This window comes from Nyctereutes procyonoides, unplaced genomic scaffold (genome assembly GCF_905146905.1).
Source record: "Nyctereutes procyonoides isolate TBG_1078 unplaced genomic scaffold, NYPRO_anot_genome, whole genome shotgun sequence".
Classification (NCBI taxonomy): Eukaryota; Metazoa; Chordata; class Mammalia; order Carnivora; family Canidae; genus Nyctereutes; species Nyctereutes procyonoides.
Genome location: NW_026575025.1, coordinates 6,264,393 through 6,283,993, shown reverse-complemented (window position 1 = coordinate 6,283,993; position 19,601 = coordinate 6,264,393). Strand labels below are relative to the sequence as shown.

The 19,601-nt window shown below is 55.8% G+C and overlaps 1 protein-coding gene across 2 annotated transcripts in view; it reads left to right on the top strand.

Annotated features, from left to right (window-relative positions):
• Positions 1-1,172: 1,172 nt before the first annotated feature.
• The window catches only part of CARS1 (cysteinyl-tRNA synthetase 1), a 48,397-nt gene continuing 29,968 nt past the window's right edge, over positions 1,173-19,601 (top strand). The window contains exons 1-7 of one of the 2 annotated variants that reach the window (XM_055313905.1): positions 1,173-1,256; positions 10,095-10,343; positions 14,432-14,523; positions 15,252-15,340; positions 15,862-15,958; positions 16,351-16,449; positions 17,306-17,455. In XM_055313905.1, the coding sequence (XP_055169880.1) occupies positions 1,232-1,256; positions 10,095-10,343; positions 14,432-14,523; positions 15,252-15,340; positions 15,862-15,958; positions 16,351-16,449; positions 17,306-17,455 (801 nt within the window). In that variant the 5' untranslated portion in view covers positions 1,173-1,231. The remainder of the gene's footprint in view (positions 1,257-10,094; positions 10,344-14,431; positions 14,524-15,251; positions 15,341-15,861; positions 15,959-16,350; positions 16,450-17,305; positions 17,456-19,601) is intronic. The other variant, XM_055313911.1, reaches the window with a different exon arrangement.

Below are 19,601 nucleotides of genomic sequence, written 5' to 3'. Positions count from 1 at the left end.
GGGGTCTCTATGTCCAGAAATAACTCAGGCCTCAGAATGTGAGCTCTGTTCTGCCCTCCTCACCCCAAACATCAGTTCCTGGATGTGTTCACAGATTAGCCTGCTTATTTCCATTCAGTACCAAGCCTTTGACTTCCAGTGAAAGTAAATGTTACAATCACTCTGCTAACCCAGAGGTGGTTCGCTACCAACTCCCGTGTCTCCCAGGCCCCACCCAGGGCTTGCTGCTTTGTGGGGCTCTCCCAGGACCGTGCACTCACCCAACTAAACCAGGCCGTCATTCGCTGCCCTGTAGACTGTAAAGACTTCCCAGTCCTGTTCTCCCTGGATCTCCAGGCCTCGGCAATGTCTGAGTTCTAAAGCACGAATCCAGTCATGCCTCATTCTGTCGAAACTTTCAGTGGGTCCATACCATTCTTCACTCTGCTTACAAGATGCTCCAAAAAGGTCAAGCCCTGGCCTGTCCCTCAAGACCCGGTCTCCTGCCAGGGCTGCTCCTGCGCATTCTGCACTAACAGTGAAGTTCTCCATGGTTTGCCTTCTGCTAGGTTATCTGCTGGATGGTACTGCGACAGGAATGCACTTCCCATCCATTCCAATCCCATCTTTTAAAGATTGTATTTATTCATAAGAGACACAGAGAGGCAGAGGGAGAAGCAAGCTCCCTGTGGGCAGCTGGACTCGAGACTCCATCTCAGGACCCCGGGATCACGCCCTGAGTTGAAGGCACTGAAACGCTGAGCCATTTAGGTGTCCCCCAATCCCATCTTCTAAGCTTCTTTCCAAGTAGTCCTCCATCCCTTTTCGACTGCCAGCCTGGGGCTGGGGCTTGGGCTTGGGCTTGTCCCTACCTCCCTTGGTGCGATGCTAACTTAAACAGGCACGCGTGGATTCTGTCTTTAATGCCTGTGTCCCAGGGAGGACTACAACATCCTCCCAACACCCCCACACCTCCAGCGAGCCCCGCGCCTCCGGTCCCCCCCGCCCCCCGCATCTTAGGTCGGGACACGGACCCTGTGGCCTCGAGGATGCTCCAAGACGCCGCGCGTGGCGCAGTAACAACTACAACTCCCAGCATGCCCGGAGCCCGGGCGTCGGGAGTCCGCGGTGGTTGCCTGGCGACCGGGCGTATCCCGGAAGGCGGGGTGGGTGCTGGGCGGGACTTCCGGGGCGGTGGTTGCATCAGATTCTGGGAAGCTGGCATAGGGGCCGCTGGTTTGGAATTTCTAAGATGTCAGGTTCCTCTGGGGAGCAGGGTGAGTGCGCGCGGCGGGGCAGGCGGGGTAGGCGGGGTCACCCCGTGCCCGGGGGTCCGCAGGTCCCCGGGGCCAGCAGACAGGGCGACCCGGGGCCTGGGGGGTCAGCGGGTCCCGGAGCCAGCAGGCAGGGCAACCTGGGGCCTGGGGGGTCGGTGGGTCCCCGGGGCCAGCAGGCAGGGCGACCCGGGGCCGGGGGTGTCGGCGGGTCCCCGGGGCCAGCAGGCAGGGCGACCCAGGGCCTGGGGTGTCGGCGGGTGCCCGAGCTAGCAGGCAGGGAGACCCGGGGCCTGGGGGTGTCGGCGGGTCCCCGGGGCCAGCAGGCAGGGCGACCCCGTGCCCGGGGGTGCAGCGGGTACTGGGGTGATCCGGTGGGCGGTGAGCTACCCTGGGACCCCTAGCCTGGGCCTGCGCTGCCCGAGCTCCGCTGGGCTCCCGGAGGCCCCTCGGCCACCCCCTCCTCAGCCTCCTCCTCAGGCTTTGCTGGGGTCCTCCAGAGCCCCACCCCGCGTTTCCTGGTGGGACCTCACTGTACTCTGAGACAGGCAGAGCCCTGGGATTGTTGCAGTTTGCTTCTAGCCTGGCAGCAAGCTGGGGGTGAGCACAAGAAGCTGGGGGGACGCAGACACGCACATGAAAGGCTTGGGATTTTACGAAGGCTTTCATCTGGGGTTCTGCCGACGTTGGCATTGGGCTTTGGCTAGTCAGAGCATCATTACCCCACTTTACTGCTGCCAGGGAGGCCCGGGGAGCAGCTCTGCCCACCTGGGGCTCTGATATCACCAGGAGCTGGACCAGGGAGTCTATAGGCAGACCTGGGAAGAGCACCGGATCTTTTCCCACTATCCTGCAAGCAGGGCTGTTGCTGCTGGCAGGACCAGAGGTTGTCACCAGGATTCCTAAGTCTGTAGCAAACTTTACATTGGAAAAATGGAGCTAGAGTTCTTCTGCTCTTGGCTGGTGAAAATTACATGCATGTGTGGCAGCCCGCCCACACTTTAGGCTGTGCAAAGCCTCCTTGGCACCAGGTGGTCCCCTTTGCTCCTTAGGGCTCTGGGGTTCCAAGTAGGGAGCTCTGACCACCAGGGTAACCCAAGGATGTGGGAGGCACCCAAATGATGGGCTATCCCACACCAGTACCCACATACCAGCTATGGTGCATCTCACCCGACAAGTGTGCCTGGATTCCAGCACTGTCCCCACCTGCCCTAGAGCCAGGCAATCCTCAGAAGTCCATCCAGACTCCAGTAAAACAGCACATGTTCACAGTGCTGAGTCCAGAGCCGGTGTGGCTGGACTGGAGTCCCAGCTCTGCCCTTTTTCTCACAGCACAGAGGGACAGTATGTGCTACTTAACCCCCTTAAAAGGATTTAGAGCAGCACCTGATACAAGATAGGCACTGTGTTGTCTGGGTTGAAACCTGGAGCTTGTTTCTTTGTTTTGTTTTAATGAAAACGTGGTTTTGCTTCATTTTTGAACATAAATGACGTACTGATTTTTTCTTAATGATTTTATTCATTTGACAGAGAGCGTGCACGCACAAGCAAGGGGAGCAGCAGGCAGAGGCAGAGAGAGAAGCAGGCTCCCCACTGAATAGAGAGCCTGACACGGGACTCAATCCCGGGACTCTGGGATCATGACCTGAGTGAGCCAAAGGCAGACACTTCACCAACTGAGCCACCCAGGCGTCCCTGGTTTTTTCTTTTAATGACTTTAGAAATTTAGGTTTTTGGAGCCTTGGTAAGAATTGGCTTGTTTTTGGAGATTGATCTATAAATTGGAATTAATCACTCAGTATGTCTGGACAACTGATAGATTTCCCTAGTCCAATAAGTTAGGGCAATACCTCCAGACAGTGCTTGGCCTTGGGGGACAGCCCACCTGCTCTTCCTTTACTACTACCCACCCCCTCATACACACACCTGTCCCTCGGTTTCCTCCAAGGATGAGAGTCTATGACCATCCCCTGAGGAATCAGAAAATAAAATGAAGGGCAGCTGGTGGCACAGCGGTTTAGCACCGCCTTCAGCCCAGGGTGTGATCCTGGAGACCCGGGATCGAGTCCCATGTCGGGCTCCCTGCATGGAGCCTGCTTCTCCCTCTGCCTGTGTCTCTGCGTCTCTCTTTGAATAATAAAATCCTTAAAAAAAAAAAAAAAAAAAGAAAGAAAGAAAATGAAATAGGAAAGGCTGTGTATAGGTATTAGAGTTGTAGGTATGCTTGGTTTCCAGTTTCTAAAAGTATTTTTATTCCAAAGATTGGATTCATCAAAAGTGACCATCTCCCTGGGCTTTTCAAGGAGGTCCTCATTTAGAATATTCTTCCCATTTCAGATCATCTTCCTTAAATAGATTCAGAATGTCTGTTTGCTTCCCTGTGATGACACTGGGTTTACAGCTTCTCCTTTGTAGCTTGAAGGTGCACATCCCATTCCAAGCCTTAGAAAGACAAGTCTCATCTCTGAGGACCCCTTGGTGGATGGAGCGCATCTCAGAGGCCTTGCCCTGTAGGCTCAAAGCACTGTTCAGTGGCTTTGTGTTTGGTCAAACTTGCTGTTTAATTTTTTATGCTGTGTAATTCAGAGGTTTTTGTGATAATCGTTTATATAGCTAGCATTTTTTTCAGCATGTGTCTCTTCCAGGCAGTGGTCTAAAGACATCTGTTGTGGCCTTTCATCCTGGGAGCAACCCTCTGTGGTAGATACTGCCCTTATCTGCCTGTCCAGGCAAGAATTCTGATGTTCTGAGAGGTCCCGTGATTTGTTTAGGGTCGCACAGCTAGCCAGAGGCAGAGCCAGACTTCCAGCCCTGGCAGTTTGACTGCAGCGGGGATCTTAACCACCCTCGTGGGCTGCCCTTGATGATAATCTGAATGATTCCATTCAGAATAACAACTACAGCCCCAATTCCAGAGTGTGTCAAGGCAGACAAAATAAAGCCAATATGCTTTGCTATGTTTCCCTGAAGAAAAATGAGTGTACGTATTTATAGACTACAAATATTTGCTCATCTGTGAGCTCATGTTTCCATGTTTCCTGGTATTTGCTTTTATTTAAGAGTTGTAAGAGATGATGCCCTTGGGTAGAGATTAAGCCATTTCAGTGTCCTGGTGGCAGTGGTCCCATCTGATTGCCCTCTTATTATCAGGGCAGCTGATTGTGATTCAGATTACCAGAAGGTCTGTGAAAGACAAGGGAGGATAAAAATGCCATGTGAGAGTGTTAGAGCTTCTGTTTCCGTGGAAAAGCGTCATAACAGTTTTAAAAGATTTACTTAAATAGATCTGTCACTTAGTAAATCTAAGTATACATAGAGCACCTGCTTTGCGTTGCTGGGGGGTGCTGGGCCCTGAAGGTCTGACCACAAACAAGGGTGATCTGTCTCAGCCTCTCTGGGCCTTTCTGTCCAGTAGGGACAAGACCCATAAGATAGGTCAATGTTGAGGTGGGCTGGAACAGAGGGCCTCAAAGCTCTAAGGGCTATATGGCAGCTCCCTCCTTGGTCACTTCCCAGAGTACTTGCCACTTGGTGTGCCAAGAACTGCGAGTTTGTTCAGAGTCTGAGCTCTGTGATTCTGCAAGCTGACGGGACCTCAGCTGGGTCCTTCTCTGCCAGCCATCCCACGCGCACAATGGAGCGTGGGGAACCACAGGGGTGGCTCCACTGGGCCAGACCTGGATGTGGCAGTGGTGGACAGTGGTCTCCTTGCCAGGCCCAGAGCCTGGAGATGGAGATCCCGCACTCTGCTCCTGAGGAAGGGGCGGGCAGAGCAGATCACAAGAAGGGTGGAAGCTAAGCCCAGAGGAAGAAAGGGATAGGGTTCCTGACAGAAAACACTGCTTTCCTGCAAGTTCCTGAGGCCAGGGGGTGGAGGAGGGCCGGAGATAGGCCACGGGGCCAGGTTTACAAGGGCCTTGTGCACATTTTTGGAATGTAGGTCTTGCCTTTGGGTTTTGGAAAGATCACCTGACCCTCCCCCATCTGCAGGTTGAGCAGGAGGACAGTGGCAGCAATGGCAGTGATGGCATGAGAAGTGGGCAGGCTCGGGGACCAGGGCTGGTGCTGGGTGTGGGTAGTGTAGGGGTAAGAGCAAAGCACCCAAGCTTTAACCCAGGAGGGGACAATAGTCGTGCCACTCTCCAGAACCTGAGCCCAGGTTTGGGGGGCAAGGCATGCTGCCTAGGAACACCCATGGATGAGTGATAGCTGGACTTCAGGGGCCAGTACTCAGGAGAGGGGTGCTAGAGAAGGCATTAGGAGCCCTCGGCCTATGGGAGGACACCCCGGACTCTGGGAGTGGGTGGCATTCCCCCAGGTGGTGAAGAGCAAGGATGCATGCGCCTCTGCTCTCTGAGATTTGAATCATGTGGAGAAAGAATCCATTTGGGAAGCTTGTTCAGTCCCCTTTCTGAGAGCCACTTGGGCAGGAGGGTATAGAGGGGAGCATCCCGACAGGAGGGTATAGAGGGGAGCCAGAGGAGTGTTTGTGGGAAGGATGTGGTTTGTAGGGCTGGGTGCTGTGAGCACATAAGATGAGGCCTGGAGTAATCCTTAGCACTGTGTACAGTGCCAGGGACTGGGTGAGGGGTGCTGATCCCTCGAGCCCAGGCTGGTCTTTGAAACACAGACACACGTGACCTGAGCCCCTTTGAGGGATCTGCACTTGAGCAAGCTGCCCGGGGTCTTCTCACCACATGGAGGTCTGCAGGACGGAGGCCTGCAGGCCCTCGGGCAGCATAGGGGCCCCCAGGGAGCTGGTGTCGGTACCCACTGCTGGCCCACCTCACGCCCCAGGTTCTGATTCTTAAGGGTTCTGGGGGCCTGGCAGGTGCACTGGAGTGGAGGATGAAGACAGATGCTTAAATGCTGGTGACAAGGGACCAAAGAGAGGGAGAGTGATGCACTTAGCCATGTCCTGTCAGGACTGCCATTGATTTCATGTGGCCATTACCTATCCTGAGAGATTACCTGGCTTTTTTGGTTGTATGATCTCAGAAAAGGTTTTATAAAGGCTTCAGCTGTTGAAATTGGAAATACTGGCTAAAATATCAGTCTGAACTGGCTGTGCATGTAATGACATTCCCATGGTCAGTAGGGGTCTCTCCCTTGGCGCGTTTTAGAGCCGACGTCCCCTCAACACTGACGTGGGGCAGGCGTCTGCCGTGTGGCCGAGGGCCACCGCTGCATGTGGGGCCCCTGCTCACGAGCCTGCGCATCTGATCTCAGCACTGGGGCTGATAGCCAGAGGACAGCTGGGCAAAACCCATGACCACTTCAAAGTTGACCTCTTTTTTGTTGGTTTCCTTAAGAGACGTTTAAATGCAGCCACCACAGTTAGCACAGTGACTGTCCACCCCCGCCCCACAGCCTAGAAGCCTGTCATCGGGCTGTGCTCCCCAGGCACCATGCCTGCCCCTCCCAAGAAGATCCTTCCCTTGTGACGGCCTAGACTACTCCAGACAGTAGATTTTAAATGCGTGTGTACTCTCTGGGTGAACTCCTCCAGGGGCCATTAGGATAATAACATAGGGACGATCATAATAAGTGGCAAATGGATGGGGGGCTGGCTGTGTGCCAGGCAGTATTTTAAAACATTTGCAAGTGTAATTTCACTGAGACACAGCAGCTTTATGAGGTGTGTGTTATTCCAAGCCTGTTTTATGCAGGCAGAGAGGAGGCCTGGGGCCCCGACACCAGCAGGGCACCGTGCCTCCTGAGCCACTGCCCCACAGCGCGGGGGTTCCCTGAGACTTTCGCCAGTGCTTTAAAGCCAGCGTGGTGTGTAGGACGTTTACCTCATTTTAAAAACATTCTCATTTTAAAAATTCATGTACTGGGGGATTCCCTGGGTGGCACAGCAGTGTAGCGCCTGCCTTCGGCCCAGGGTGTGATCCTGGAGTCCTGGGATCGGGTCCCGCGTCGGGCTCCCTGCATGAAGCCTGCTTCTCCCTCTGCCTGTGTCTCTGCCTCTCTCTCTCCCTGTGTCTCTCATGAATAAATGAATAAAATCTTTTTAAAAAATTAAAAATAAATACAAATAAAAAATAAAAATGTACTTAGTGGAGGATACGTGGAGAAAAAGATGGGAAATATGAATCACTTGTAACTTTGCTCCTCAGGGATGGCCATGGTTAGTGTCCTGCTTTGTTCACGGGGACACCTGTGGAGTGAGACAGGTGTGTCCCTGTCTGCTTGCTCTCCGGGTAAGAGGTAGGTATGATCCGGATGGCACTGTTCTTGCTCCGCTGTCCTCCGGCCTGGGGTGGCCTGGCCCAGGCAGCTGTACAGGAGACAGGGAACGGGGTGCAGAGGGGCATGTGTCCCTGCCCTGGCTCTGCCCACACCCCTGCCAGGTACTTTCATTCCTCCTGCTGGACTGAGTTTTCTTCATCATGAGAAGAGGGTTCCAGCAGCCACCTGACAGGCTGCCAAGCTGTTGGAGGTATGGTGGCAGGTGAAGTAGAAGTTTCCATTCACTCAGTGAATGTGTTGAGTGTCCAGGCTTAGTTCTAGATGCTGAAGGTATATGCTGAGGAAATAAAGTGTGGTGTGGGGCAGACATAAAGAAGGAAGTGATGTGTTAGAGGTAAGTGTGAAGAGAGAGAAGGCAGGAAGGTGGGGGTCTGGGCTGCAGTTGGCAGGTGGTCATTTGGAACAGCATCCAGGGAGACCTGATGGAAGGATGACACCTAGCAGAGCCCTGAGGAGGGGTGGGAGCCCGGCCATCTCTAGGGGAGCATTGCAGGCAGGCAAGGGAGGGTGAGATGAGAGAGCCCGGAAAGGACATGGTGAGCTAGTGTGCCTGGATAGGGTGGGCAGGGTGGGGGCAGGGGCTGAAGTCAGACCTGGGGATCCATGTGAGGTGGGGGTGGTCTGGAGGACGAGGAGGAGGTATGTGATCTTGCACCTCTCAGCAGGCCACTCTGGCCACTGTGTTGGGCAAGCCAGGCTGCTCATCAGGGAGCCTACATCACAGAGATGACGGGCTGGGCCCCAGTGTGGGAGCCATGGTGCGAAGGGCTGTGTTCCAGACATGTGTGCAGGTGGAGCTCCCAGATAGCCCAGGCATGGCCATGGGTACTCCTGAGGGTAATTTGTAAAGGGGCGGGACTCCAGTCAGGGCAGAAAGGTGGCCGTTCAGATGGTGGCCCCCCTGGGGGTGCACCAGGGAGGGAAGCAGGTGAGTTTTTGGGAAAGCACAGCATTCATTTGAGAGCTCTAGGAGCTCCGTAGGTTCCTACCCCTTACCTGTGGATGAAGTGCTTGGGGTTCAGGATGTCCCCGAGAAGCAGACTGTGTTGCATCCCACCAGCTTGGAAAATGCTGCTGGCTGTCATCCTTCTGTTGGCTCATCCTTGCTGATGTCTGCTGTTGGCTGGGCCTGCACAAAGGTCCCCCTGTGGTGGAAGCAAGTGCAGAAGGGCATTTCGTGTGCGTGCATACTCCTCACATGCCACATGCATGCTTTGCCTTCTGCTTTCAGGACTCGGATGGGTGCTTGAGTGATTATCCTGTTCCCGTGCCAGGCAGGTAAACAGAGATAGGGGAAGAAGAGTGTCAGATGGGAGTGTGGCTGTGTAGGGCCACATCGCCTCCGTGTTGGGAGTTGTCCTTGCTGTGGGTCTGGCACAGTGACCCAGTGACCTTTTGGTGCACCTGGCAAAGAGGGGATGGGCTCGTGCTTTCCTCCTCTGAGTGGGTCTCAGGCCAAGAGGGTGTCTGTGGAAGCGAATGAGCACTGGTCCTTCTTCCATGGTTTGCTCAGAAAATCTAGATAAAACAACTTGGATGATTAAGCCTTAAATGCAGCTCAGACTCATGGGCTGGGGTACCAGGCTCCTGCCCAAGGCTGTAGGATCTTTGGCTTAGTGCAACCAGCCTGGTCTCTGCCTCCCTATTTTAGAGTGGGGCTGGGTCTGTGCTCCTGCTGCTCAGGCTTGGGCAGCTCCTGACGCTGAGCCCCCCACACCAGAGGTAGACACAGTTGAACATTAGTTAGGGAGGTAAGAACAAGTTCATCCTGTGACTGATGTGAAGGGGTGCCCAGCAGTGGCTCTCAGGGGAGGTAGGTAGGGAGGGGTGAGCTGACCTCAGTACCGGGGAGGAGGTGAAAAGTCACCCAGGGCCGGTCAGTGTCAAGGCCATTCCGGCTGGCCGTGCCTCCACAGAGATGGGAGAGGGGGCCCACCCACCCTTCCTGATGATTCCATTTTGGAGGAGTGACCTTCAGGTTACTGAGAGTCCCCTCCGGGTTGTAGGAGATACACTACTCACAAACCGTAATCCTTTGGATTGCCCTAAGGGAGGGCAGGCTAGGCCTGCTGGCAGGTTTGGCTGGACCATCGGTTCCGCAGCAGGTGTTCTGGGGATGCACGGGGCTGTAATCCTCCCAGAAACATGGCCTTCAGCTGCTGGAAACCATGCAGGTGCAGGGGTTTGGCACGCCCTTGGCGCCCACCAGGATTGGGTGCACACCAGGCCCCCTGCCCCTGCGCCCAGACAGAAGGTGCGCCGCTGCAGAGAAGGGGCTGTGCATGCTGGGTGGTTTTCCTGCAGTTGAGGTGGAATTCACATAACGTAAAGTTCACTGCTGGAATCGTATGGAAGGTGTACAGTTCAGTGGCATTTATGTACTTATGCTGCTGGGCAGCCATCACCTCTGTCCGGTTCCAGAACTGTCTCATTTCCACGAATTGAAACCCCCTTGGTCATTCCCCAGTGGCCCTCAGCGGCCCGGCAGCCACAGGTTGACACCCAGGAGCCCTGTGTGTCTCTGGACTCTTGCGCGAGGCCTCTGCACACCTGACTGACGCCGTCCGTGTGCCTCTGTCGTTGCAGCTCCTGCCTACCGGTCCATCCTGAGCATTAGTGACGAGGCAGCCAGGGTGCAGGCCCTGAACGAGCACCTCAGCACGCGTAGCTATGTCCGGGGGTACTCCCTGTCCCAGGCAGATGTGGATGCGTTCAGGCAGCTCTCCGCCCCTCCCGCTGACACGCGCCTCTTCCACGTGGCTCGGTGGTTCAGGCACATAGAAGCCATCCTGGGCGGCCCCTGCGCCAGAGGCGAGCCCTGTGGGCGCCAAGCAAGTGAGTAGCAGAGCGAGTTCCCCAGCTGGTAGGGCCTCTCCCGTCGGCCGCTGCCTCCAAGGTCAGGCCCTGGAGGTGTGCGGTGCTCGTTGGCTACAGTGTCCCAGAGGAGCCCACAGGGCTGGCTCCTGTCACCACATGCAGGGCAGCGTCCTGGTGGGCTGACCAGTACCCCCTGAGTGGAGGTTAGGACAGACCATGCCGAGCACTCAGCCCTTGCGGATCAAGATTTCTGTGGCGGCTGTAGCAGAGCTGCCTGGAGCAATGCAGGGGTCATGGTGCAGAGCCATAGTGGGAGCATGCCACCTGGAGGGGTCCAGCGGGGGCTGGGGCCGCAGCCTCCAGCCTGGCCTTCTCAGCTGATGGCTGGCCTGGCCCAGATTTGCCGTTGCTGCTTCTGCTTTATTCTTTCCATGCGTTGCCATGTGTGCATCCATGAGATTTAGAATGGTTAAATCCTAAAACCATGTAATTGACATTGAACTATCTAGAAATCAGAAAAAAAAATCATTTTTCAGCTTTGAGATGAAATCCTGCCGCATAGCTTGAGCTGGAGCCTGGGAGCACTGGTGCATCTGCGACAGTGTGACACCAGCTATTTTAGGGGAACTTCTGGAAAGTCTTATGGGCTCAGGCCCTGTGTTTCTCTCCTGCAGTGAACCCCAGGGTGCTTTGTCCCATAATCGTCCAACGGCCTCCAGCAGCTCAGCTACTCCTGCGGCTCTGGGTGCTCATGCTGCTTCATGGGAGGGGTAGGCCACACATGCTGCTTCTGGTGGTTGTCAGCCAACCTGGGCACCTCCTGGGGGCTTTTCCGGACTCCTTCAGGTGGGGCATGGGGGGCATCACAATGCCTACACCGCTGACCTGGTCTGTGCTGGGTCCCTGGCCGTAACAGATGGAGGTGGGAGCATCATATATCTTCCAGAGTGCAGTGTGACTTGGTTTTCTGGACAAGCCTTCCTCAGCATAGGGTGGGAGCTTTGTGTGTACATTGTCTGCTTCCTGGGCATGTGGCACCGTGACCCTAGTGGTATCAGTGGAATCAGGTGCCATGTTGTCCCCCCTGGGTCCCAGCTCCCAAGGCACACTCTCCAGGGGCAGAGGGCAGGGGGGATCTGAGGCTCCCAGCCTTGGCAAGTGCCTGGTTTGTGCCCCATCCATGACCTCATTGAAAGAAGGACCAAATGCCTTTAGCCGTGCAGAGGAAGGCCACTCAAGGCAGAGCACATGGACAGAGCTAGGCTGGCTTGGAGATGGGCGGGGGAGGGGAGACACACCCTGGGTGTCACTCATAGCATCTCCTGACTCCTTCTGCCTCCAAGTCCCCTTGTGTGCGCAGGCTATGGCAGGAGGTGGCCAGTAAGTAGGCCTGGTCCTAGAGCCCTCTCCCATTCTCTGGGAGGCCAGTACTCGAGCACCTGCCGACCCCCTTGTTGTTGCCAGAATCGAGCACCGCTCATCTCAAGGCTCTGACATCCTATCTGGGGTATGAGTGCTGCCTCTCCCAGTCCCTTGCTCCCTAGCACCCTATCCACATTCCCTCCCAGTCCATTCCACTGGCATCCATGACATCTCATTGCTGCTCCTGCTGCTGGCACCCCGTCTGTCCCTCCATGTCCCTCCCCATGGCTGTGAGCCTTAAAGCCCAAGGTGTCCTGTCAAGCATGGAAAGTGGGGGGTGGACAGCCCCTGTTCCTTCCACCTGCTTCCCCAGTGCCTGCACAGAGGGACCACTCCATCCGGGGCTTTTCCCGCTGCGTCCTTTGCCTGGAAGTTGCAGGGGACTTCCCTCGGGGACTCTCTCTGCTGCCACGGCTGCCAGGTCCCAGGCAGGAGACGCCGAGGAAGGCCCCATGGCTTAGGAGTGTCATAGCACGGCACTGCTCTCTGCTCTGTGCTCCTCACTTGTGTGTCTCTCCTCCCTTGGGGGTGGGATGGATGCAGTGCCCCCGGGGCCTGACTGGCCCCCCTTGTCTGCCCTGCCACCTCCCTAGAGCCTTGCTATCGACCTATGTCTCCTGAGTGGTATGTGCGGTTTTGTTGGGTCAGGGATGTGTGTCTGTGCGGAGCCCCATGCCTAGGACAGAGCCTGGTGGGGGAACTGGGTGTGTGTCGGATGAATGGATGTGTGTTCATTAGTTCAAGCAGAAGCAGCAGCCGAAACAAAGAGTCAGTGCATAGGGTGGCAACTGCTGCGGCAGAGGCGTGTGCCAAGTGCAGAGAGACATGGCTTAGGGTTGTTGGGTTGTCGGGTATCGTGGAGGTGGGCCGTTGCCCTGGGCGAGCCGTGGTTACACACGGGCATGCAGGGCAGTTGAAGGTGTCAGGGAACACAGTGACAGATTTCCTCATGTGGTATCTTCCAGTTTTCCCCTTTGCAAATCAGAATTGGTATACACCAGATTTCCTTGAACCCGCCACTGGCTGTGTTACTGTAGTGGCCCTGTGGAGGGTGGCCAGGCTCCCTTTCCTTCACCTTTGGCCATGTCCTGCCACTGTCCATGGTCTTGCATGGGGCTTCTGTGCCATGAGCCCTGACACTTCCTGCTGGCCCGCTGGCTCCCGTCAGTGTGTGGTGGCTCTGGCCGATGTCCCTGCTCACCCCAGATGGCAATGTTGTCACTGTTTCAGGAGTTACGAGGTCTGAGTGAGAGAGAACATGGATGGTGGCGTACGGGCCGATTGCATATCATTGAGTCCCAGACAGTTTCCTTCAAGGGCGTAAGATGCATACCTAATCTCAGTGAGAAGCAGTGCTGTTTCCTTGAGGGCGTAGGCCTGCCCACACAGTGAAGTCTGTGGCCGAGGTGTGCTGGCGATCACCCGATCACCCAGAGTAGGAAGCTGCGACTTCCCCTTTCTCCTTCGGACTGTTCCCTCCCCGCCTGCCTGCTCATGCACAGCGTGTGCACACACACACATCCATGTGGCAGCTTCCTCCTTCCTCCCTCCTCCCTCCTCCCCTCTCCTCCGTCTGTCTACCTCAGTCAGCCTCTGTGGCTGATGCCACATCTTGGCTAATGGCCACGCCACGTGTGGGACTGACTCCTCTGTGACGGGACTGTGGGGGTCTCAGTGGGCAGTCTGTCCAGCATGAGAGAGCGAGCCCTTTGCAGGGGCAAGGGGCAGGCAGGAGTGGACAGGAGGAGGGCAGCTTGGGAAGATGGAATAAGTAGTGTGGAGATGGCCATGGGCCCATCCTGTGCTCTGTGAGCAAGGGCTGGGGAAGACAGCTGGGTTCTAGGCGCAGGACACCAGATGCCCGGGACTGAACTGTACCCCCTCTGGCTCTCAGGGTTCAGGCCTCCGTCCAGCCAGAAGTGTGGGCCCAGGACACGGAACAGCAGGGGCAGCCCCTGAGACAGCGCTGAGGAGGGAACAGGAGTGGTGGCAGGAGCTGGGAGGACTCGGGGTCCTGGGAGGCTGCAAGGGACAGAGTCACCCCACACTGTTTCCAGAGTTGGTCAGGCACTAGTGTGGAGGTGGAGGCCACAGCGTCTCGGCTCAGTCGAGTCAGGAAGTGACCTGTGTGTTGTGGGGCATGGGGACCAGAATTGAGGGGGAGCTGGCCACTTGCCTGCCCCTATCTGATGGAGTTGGGGCTGGGTGGAGGCTATCCTTACTGAGTTCCTATGGCTGTGAGCTGTTTCTGGTCTGGCCAGTCTTGTACTGCTCTGGGAAGTGGCCCACAAAGGGCAGGGGGCGGGCAAGGCACCCCCAGGTAGGTGCTGCAGTAGAGCCTGGCAGTGGAGGGCCCGTGCCCCTTCCCAGCCCACGAGCTGTGTCCGCTGCACTGCCTGTAAGCGGCCGGGAGGGCCTGGGTTTGGGGACTAGGGGGCTGTACTGGGTGTGACCACGTCTCGCAGGTGCTCCCAAGCCATGCTGTGATTAGGGTCATACGATCCACTGTGAATGTGAGCAAAGCAAAATAGAGAAGCAGTTGCAATGTGGGTGATGCTGACAGAGCTGCGCACCGCTGAGCCCTGTGTCACGTTTCACCAAGAGCAGTATGTGTTGTAAAGACCAAGTGTTTGGGTGCAGTGTGACTCGCATTTCCATGATCTCTGTTCTTTCTGCCTTTGTAGGTAAGAGCCGGCGGGGGCAGCCTCAATGGTCCCCTCCGGCTGGGTCTCCTCCATGCAAGCTCCGCCTTTACAACAGCCTCACCCGGAACAAGGTAAGGAGGGCTCAGGTGGGAGGGTGCAGGCTCTAGGAGCCGCATGCATCCTTGCCGAACACAGTACCCAGATCTGTCTGGTACGGCGGGCTCTGTGGTTCTGTCAGTCGAGACAGGACTTGAGATCTGTCAGCACTTGCCACTCACTCTCCATGTGGTCCCAGTGCAGAGCATGCCCAGGGTCCTACCTTGAGGGGAAGCCTGCCTGTTGGCTTGCAGCCCTGGAGCCCCCCGATCCCTCATCACCCAGAGCCAGGCCAGGGGTCAGCACACTTTCAGAGAGGTCACGTGGTAGCAGCAGGGGTTGAGGTGCAAGCCAAACAGAACAGGCAAAGTACTGGACCTAAAAAAACAAAACAAAACAAAACAAAGTACTGGACCTGGTTGGCCTTGTTGGCAGCCGACCAGGTTTGGAGAAGAAGGTGGGGTTGGATCCTAGTTGAATGGAGTTTACTTGGTTGGTTCTGCTCAGCGTGGCCAGTGGCTTCCGCCGTGGGCCGATTGGAATTTCATGGGGCAGACAGGGCGACAAGGGTCTCGGGGATTCCATCCAGGAGTAACTGAGCGCATCCACTCCTGACGTCCGTGACATTTGTCAGTAAAACAAAATTATTCTTGCTGAATTTCATTTAAACAAGCCATGGGGTGCTTTTCATGTCTGGTTTGGATGACCTTGCACTGTGCCTCTTACACCTCTGATGATTGTCATTCCTTCATTTTTAACAAAGGACGTGTTTATACCTCAGCATGGGAAGAAGGTGACGTGGTATTGCTGTGGGCCTACTGTGTACGATGCGTCTCACATGGGGCATGCCAGGTAGGAGCCGCTGCTGGGCGCCTAGCATGGGGTCACTGGGTGTGAAGGTGAGGGTCCCACAGGGAGCATCTCAGTCCTTTAGAGATCTCTGTTCTACTATGGGGACCTGAGATTTGAAAGAAAAATCAGTGCTGAGCTTTTCATTTCCTGTTTTTAAGATAAAAATTTTCAAAAAAAAAAAAAGATAAAAATTTTCATTCCATAAGTAATCCATATTGATGATGGAAAAATTGGAGAGTACACACAAGAGTGCTGCCCTGTCTCCCTGTGGCCAGCATCCTGGGCCGCATACAGATGTTTTGTTCTGTGAGCCTTGGTTTCCCTGCCCTGCAGCTCTGATGGGTGCCCAGGCACGGAGGAGGCTGGGTTCCATGGTGCTCACGGGCCCCACGATACAGGATGGTAGCTGGCTGGTGGAGGTCTGCAGAAGCCTTCCCCAGGGCTGCTCTCAGGGCCAAGACCCGGTGGGGTGGGAGGGGTGCATGACAGTTGTAGGAAGGGTCTGTCCCTGTGTACTCTAGGTCGTACATCTCCTTCGACATCCTGAGGAGGGTGCTACGTGACTACTTCGGGTATGATGTCTTCTACTGCATGAACATCACAGATGTGGATGACAAGGTAGGGCTCTAACTGGGACATTTTGTGAACAGCAGGTGACAGGAGGGAGGAAGCGACATTTGTAGATAAAATAAGGGGGCCTCGGTCAGCACAGGTCTCGACCTGATAACACACAATGTGGATCCCCTCGGTGGGTTAGCGTCACGGTTTATACAAGTGATGTTATGCATTCAGATGTGTAGATGCTGTGAGAAACCTCATCCAGGGGCCCAGGTGATAAGACGTCAGCCCATGGGGCTTCGTAGCCGCAGGCCCAGTGGCAGCATGTGTTTCTGTGTGTGGCGCTACATAAGGAGAGTGGGGAGGGGACCGTCTCAGCGCTGGCCACCTGGGGCTCAGAGCCTGCCTGCTGCGCTGGCACACGACCCCCAGTTGCCCTCTCATCTTTCCAGATCATCAAGAGGGCCCGGCAGAACTACTTGTTTGAGGAGTATCGGGAGAAGCAGCCACGGGCGGCCCAGCTCCTGGAGGATGTTCACGCCGCCCTGAAGGTGGGCCCCTTGCTGTCTGCTCCTTGACTCCTCAGTGTCCCTAGAGTAGTGGCCATCCTTGGTGGGCTTCACAGAGTGTACAGAACTAAAGCCGCTCCAGGAGGGGCACCAGAGTTCTGATCGATGTGGTCACCTGGCCGCTGGGAAGGAAGAGTCGCCAGGAAAGACACACTTGGATGGAATTGTGGAGTAGGTGTCTGTGCCTGCCACTTACGGGGGAGTGTCACGGCGGCATGGATGTACCTGTGCTCATGAAGTGCTCCAAATGCTCCGATGGCGTCTTCCGTGGTGAGGTCTCAGCCACACGGTATCCCGAGTGCAACGCGGACGCTGGGCTGAGCCTCCGACGATGGTGGCACTGGAGATTCAGAATCGGAAGAAATTAGTTCTTTCCAATTTAATATTTTCATTTTGAACAACAGTGCTACAAATTATTGCATGAACAGAGTAAGGTTAGAATAAGTCATTTTATTCTCTGTAATAGTAATTACTATTTTAGTAGCTGTACTAGTAATTATTGCTGTGTATATGTGTTCAATCTCTAGAAGAAAAACTAGAAATGAAATTAGGGCTTAGTCTCAGGCTGACCAGGGGCGGGCCCTTCAGGTCACGGGTGCCCTCGTGATACCCACCAAGTCCCCAGGTGACGCCCCTGTGGCCCCAAGCACAGTCCTGTTATGTCAGAGACCCAGGCCAGGGGGGTGTGAGGATCTGGGCTCTAGGGCCTATCGGGGGAACAGAACCCATCCCCTTAGGGAGGCAGTGTCTTCCTGATGCACAAAGTGGGAAGAACTCCTGGGGGAGCGCGGGGCATCACTGAGCCACGGCTGATGGGTCTGCCTCTCTGTGCTCGTAGCTCTTCTCAGTGAAGTTACAGGAGACCACGGACCCCGACAAAAAGCACATGCTGGAGCGTATTCAGCACACAGTGCAGCTGGCTGCAGAGCCTCTGGAGAGAGCCATGCAGAATGACCTCCCCGCAGAAGTGGCCGACAGCTGTGCAGAGGTGAGGTCTATGCAGACTCGCCACTCCTCGTTGCTAGGGTGCCCAGCCACTTGCAGGGTCCATCCTGTGACTCAGAGAGTGGCATCCTGGCCTGGCCACCCTGGGGTGGTGCAAGAGAGGGAAGGCCGGTGCCCCACTGGAGTATGTGCAGCAGTAATTCTGGGGTCTTCCAGCCGCCTCTTCTGTGTTTCTTGGTGGCACATCTGTGCAGAGAACGGAGGAAAGTGGAGGCTGCAGCGGGCTGCGGGGCTTCCCCGGGCTGGCTCCTGCCTCACACAGGGGAAGGGCACCCGAGGTGGCCTGGCCTCTTCTGGCCCTACCCCCCAGCCCCCTGGAGAGGCAGGCATCTGCAGCAGCTTTGGCCACCATGGCCCTTCTTCACGCCAGCACCCCCCTGCTGGCCATCCTCACCAGCACTCAGGGGGCTCCAGAAAAGACGCCACCTCAGCTGTCTGTCTGGAGACCGGGGAAGACCTGCACCAGGGCCCAGCCCAGCTTCTGCTTCCCTGTTACTTTCCTCTTCACCTAGTTTACATTGCCGGCAGGGTCTTTTTCTGAGCTTAATGAGAAAGAGTCCAGTGTACACCGCTCAGGGATGAGCCTTCGCTCAGCGTGCTTCTGCGTGGGGCCCCACATGGTAGCTGGCCTTCCTGTGGTGGGTGTCTTGGGTCCAGCTGTTTCTCCCTTTCCTGGACGGCAGTCACGTCCCTTTGTTACCATCAATGCCGCTGTGAATTGTTTTCCTAATGGTTCTACTAATACCCTTTTCTTTAAAAAGTATGGTAAAATATACATATTGTAAAATTTACCATCTCAGCTGTTTTTAGGTGCACATTTCAGGGGCAACATTCACTCTGTTGTGCAGCCGTCCCCACCGTCTGTCTCCAGGACTGTCCATCATTCCCAATGGAGACTTTGTTCCCAGAAGACACTGATCCCCTCCCTCCCCTGGCGCTGTGACCACCGTCCACTCTCTGTCCCCAGGAGACATGGACCCCATCCCTCCCCCGGCCCTGTGACCCGTGTCCACTATCTGTCCCCAGGAGACACTGACCCCGTCCCTCCCCTGGCCCTGTGACCCGTGTCCACTCTCTGTCCCCAGGAGACACTGACCCCGTCCCTCCCCCAGCCCTGTGACCACCATCCACTCTCTGTCACCAGGAGACACTGACCCCATCCCTCCCCTGGCCCTGTGACCTGTGTCCACTCTCTGTCCCCAGGAAACACTGACCCTGTCCCTCCTCTGGCCCTGTGACTACCGTCCACTCTATCCCTAGGAGACACTTGATGCTGTCCCTCCCCTGGCCCTGTGACCACTGTCCTCTCTCTGTCCCCGTGAATCTAGGGACTCCAGGGACCACATAGAAGTAGAATCCTATGGTGTCTGTCCTTTCATGATTGGCATCTTTCCCTCAGTATGACATCCTCCAGGCTGTGGTGGGTGTCCTGATGTTCTTTCTTCTTCAGACTAGATAGCGCTGTATGGTATGCGTGTAGCACATCGCTGATCCCAGGCTCTGACAGACACTGTTTTCACCTTTGGGCTGTAATGAAGAATGCAGCTGTGAGTGGGGATGGGCAGATCCCCTTCAAGCCCCTACCTTGAGTTCTTCTGTGCAGAGACTTCCACATGGGATCGCTAGGAGGTGTGGCAGTTGGATTTTCAAGATTCCATGGAGCCGCTGTACTGTTTTCCACAGCAGCACCACGATCGCAGTTTGTCCCCATCCCTGCCAGGATAGTCGCCTGTTTTTCTGACAGTAGCCTCCCCGATGAGCGTGAGGCAGTATTCTGTTGTGGTTTGGGCTTGCATTTTCCTTATGACCAGTGAGCTGAGCATCCGATTGTGAGCTCTGAGTTGTTTTCTGTGTGTCTCTGGGTCCACATTTGCAGGAGCTTCTTAAGGCTGTAAACCTGGGGGTGGAACTACTGGGCTGCAGGGCATGTAACTGGGGAGATGGGTAGCTGTCAGTCCCCGGCACCACCCATGCAGCCAGTGATTTGTTGGAAGGGTACATGGCACTTGATGTAGAGTTGTCCTCACATCTAAGGGTCTCACAGGGATGCAGCCAGAGGAGGCTCTGGCCTCTGGGGGGGGTGGCAGTTGGGGCCTGCAGTATGGTAACGCTTTCCTAAGTGCCTGTAC